This window comes from Emiliania huxleyi (genome assembly GCF_000372725.1).
Source record: "Emiliania huxleyi CCMP1516 chromosome Unknown EMIHUscaffold_12, whole genome shotgun sequence".
Lineage (NCBI taxonomy): Eukaryota > Haptophyta > Isochrysidales > Noelaerhabdaceae > Emiliania > Emiliania huxleyi.
The window spans coordinates 307,575-309,357 of record NW_005201392.1 but is presented as its reverse complement, the minus strand read 5'-3'; the positions used below and the strand labels follow the sequence as shown (position 1 = coordinate 309,357).

The 1,783-nt window shown below is 74.3% G+C and overlaps 1 protein-coding gene across 1 annotated transcript in view; it reads left to right on the top strand.

The window, feature by feature from the left end:
- The window catches only part of EMIHUDRAFT_462243 (hypothetical protein), a gene marked incomplete at both ends in the record, with an annotated part of 9,210 nt that overhangs the window by 5,024 nt on the left and 2,403 nt on the right, over positions 1-1,783 (top strand). Inside the window, one exon of the mRNA XM_005790414.1 lies at positions 686-1,528. Coding sequence (XP_005790471.1) covers positions 686-1,528 — 843 coding nt within the window. The remainder of the gene's footprint in view (positions 1-685; positions 1,529-1,783) is intronic.

Sequence of the window (1,783 nt, the reverse complement as noted above, 5' to 3'; positions counted from 1 at the left end):
TGGCCGAGCACTTGCCGCCCCCTCCGCCCCCGCCGCACCGCTCGCTCGCCGCGTCGGGGTCGTCCCTCCGCCCTGTGCACGAGCCGGCCGGGGCGGCGGCCTCGCCCGCGTGCACTCTTCTCCTCCTTATGCTGGACGACGTACAGCGGGTCGGGCACGGAAACGGCGGCCGGGCGGCGGTGGCCGCGCTTCCCGCCTCTCCAACGGCGCTCGCCCTGCTCGGTTTGGTGTGCGAGGGGGGGCACCCCGCGCACTCACCGGGAGAGGCGGCCCCGACCTAGACACTTCCTAGACACCTCCTAGACACCTCCTAGACACTTCCTAGCCGCTCGTGGCGGGCCCCGCGCTGCCAGACACTTCCTAGACACCTCCTAGACACCTCCTAGACACTTCCTTAGCGGCCCCGATGCTCGCCGCGCTGCCAGACACTTCCTAGACACTTCCTAGACACCTCCTAGACACTTCCTAGGCGGCCCCGATGCTCGCCGCGCTGCCAGACACTTCCTAGACACCTCCTAGACACCTCCTAGACACTTCCTAGGCGGCCCCGATGCTCGCCGCGCTGCCAGACACTTCCTAGACACCTCCTAGACACCTCCTAGACACTTCCTAGGCGGCCCCGATGCTCGCCGCGCTGCCAGACACTTCCTAGACACCTCCTAGACACCTCCTAGACACTTCCTAGGCGGCCCCGATGCTCGCCGCGCTGCTGCGCCTCGCGCGCGATCGAGCCCCCTTGGCGGAGATCGGCGCCGAGCTCGTCCTCGCCGCGTGCACCCACCCCACCGCCGCGCCAGCCGCCCTCGACGCCCTCGCCGCCTCCGCCGCTCTGCCTCCTCTCCTCGCCGCCACGTCCGAGCTGGTGCTGCCCCTCGCGCGCTCCTCCGCCGCCGACGCCACCGCCCTCCTCCACGCCGCCGGCTTCCGCTTCAAGATCGCCGCCGCCGCGCTCGCCGCCGCCACCCGCCCCGCATCTTCTCCCTCGCCCGAGGCGCTCTCGGACGGGCGGTGGGGCGAGCAGTCGCTCGAGCCCCTCCTCCTCGCCCTCCTAGCCCCGCCCGCCGACGGCCCTCCGCCGCACGATTCGCCCCTCTGCTCCGCCGTCGCCGCGCTCGTGCAGGTCGCCGCGGCGCGGCTCGGCGGGCCGTCCCCGCCGCTGCCAGGCATCGTCCCTTCCGACGGGGGCGCGTTCGCGGTGAGCGAGGCGCGCGGCGATGGCGCCGTCCAGCTGCTCGACGCCGCGGCCCTCGACGCCGCCCTCCCCGGCGCTGGGGCGGCGGAGCGGCGGTCCGCTTTGCGCGCGGCCGTCGCCTTCAACGAGCTGCAGCAGCAGGCGCACGCATGTGGGCACGCCCTCCGCGGCTTGCGCGACGTGTGCGTGCTGCTCGGCCGCGGCTGCGGCGAGATCGACTACTCTGCCCCGCGTCTGCAGGCCTCCGAGGCGGCCTTCGGCTGGCTGCCCTCCCTCCCTCCCTCTGCCGCGCCCCACCTCGCGCCTCCTCTCTGCGAGTGGGCCTCCGCCCTGCTCGTCGGCCTCGGCACGGCGCCGATGCTGCCGCCCGCCGCCCACCTGCAGCTGCTCACCCACTGCCGCTCGCACTGTCTCCGGCGAGCGGCCCCGCCGCCCCGACGGCGGAGGCGCGCTGCCAGGTCTACGTTGCGATGCTCTGCCTGCTGCGGCTTGGCGCGCCGCACCGCCCGAAGAGCGGCGCGGCGGGGTCCCCCCCGCAGCAGGCAGCGTTGCCGCTGCGGGCGGTGCCCTCCCGCCCCGACGGGGCCTCTG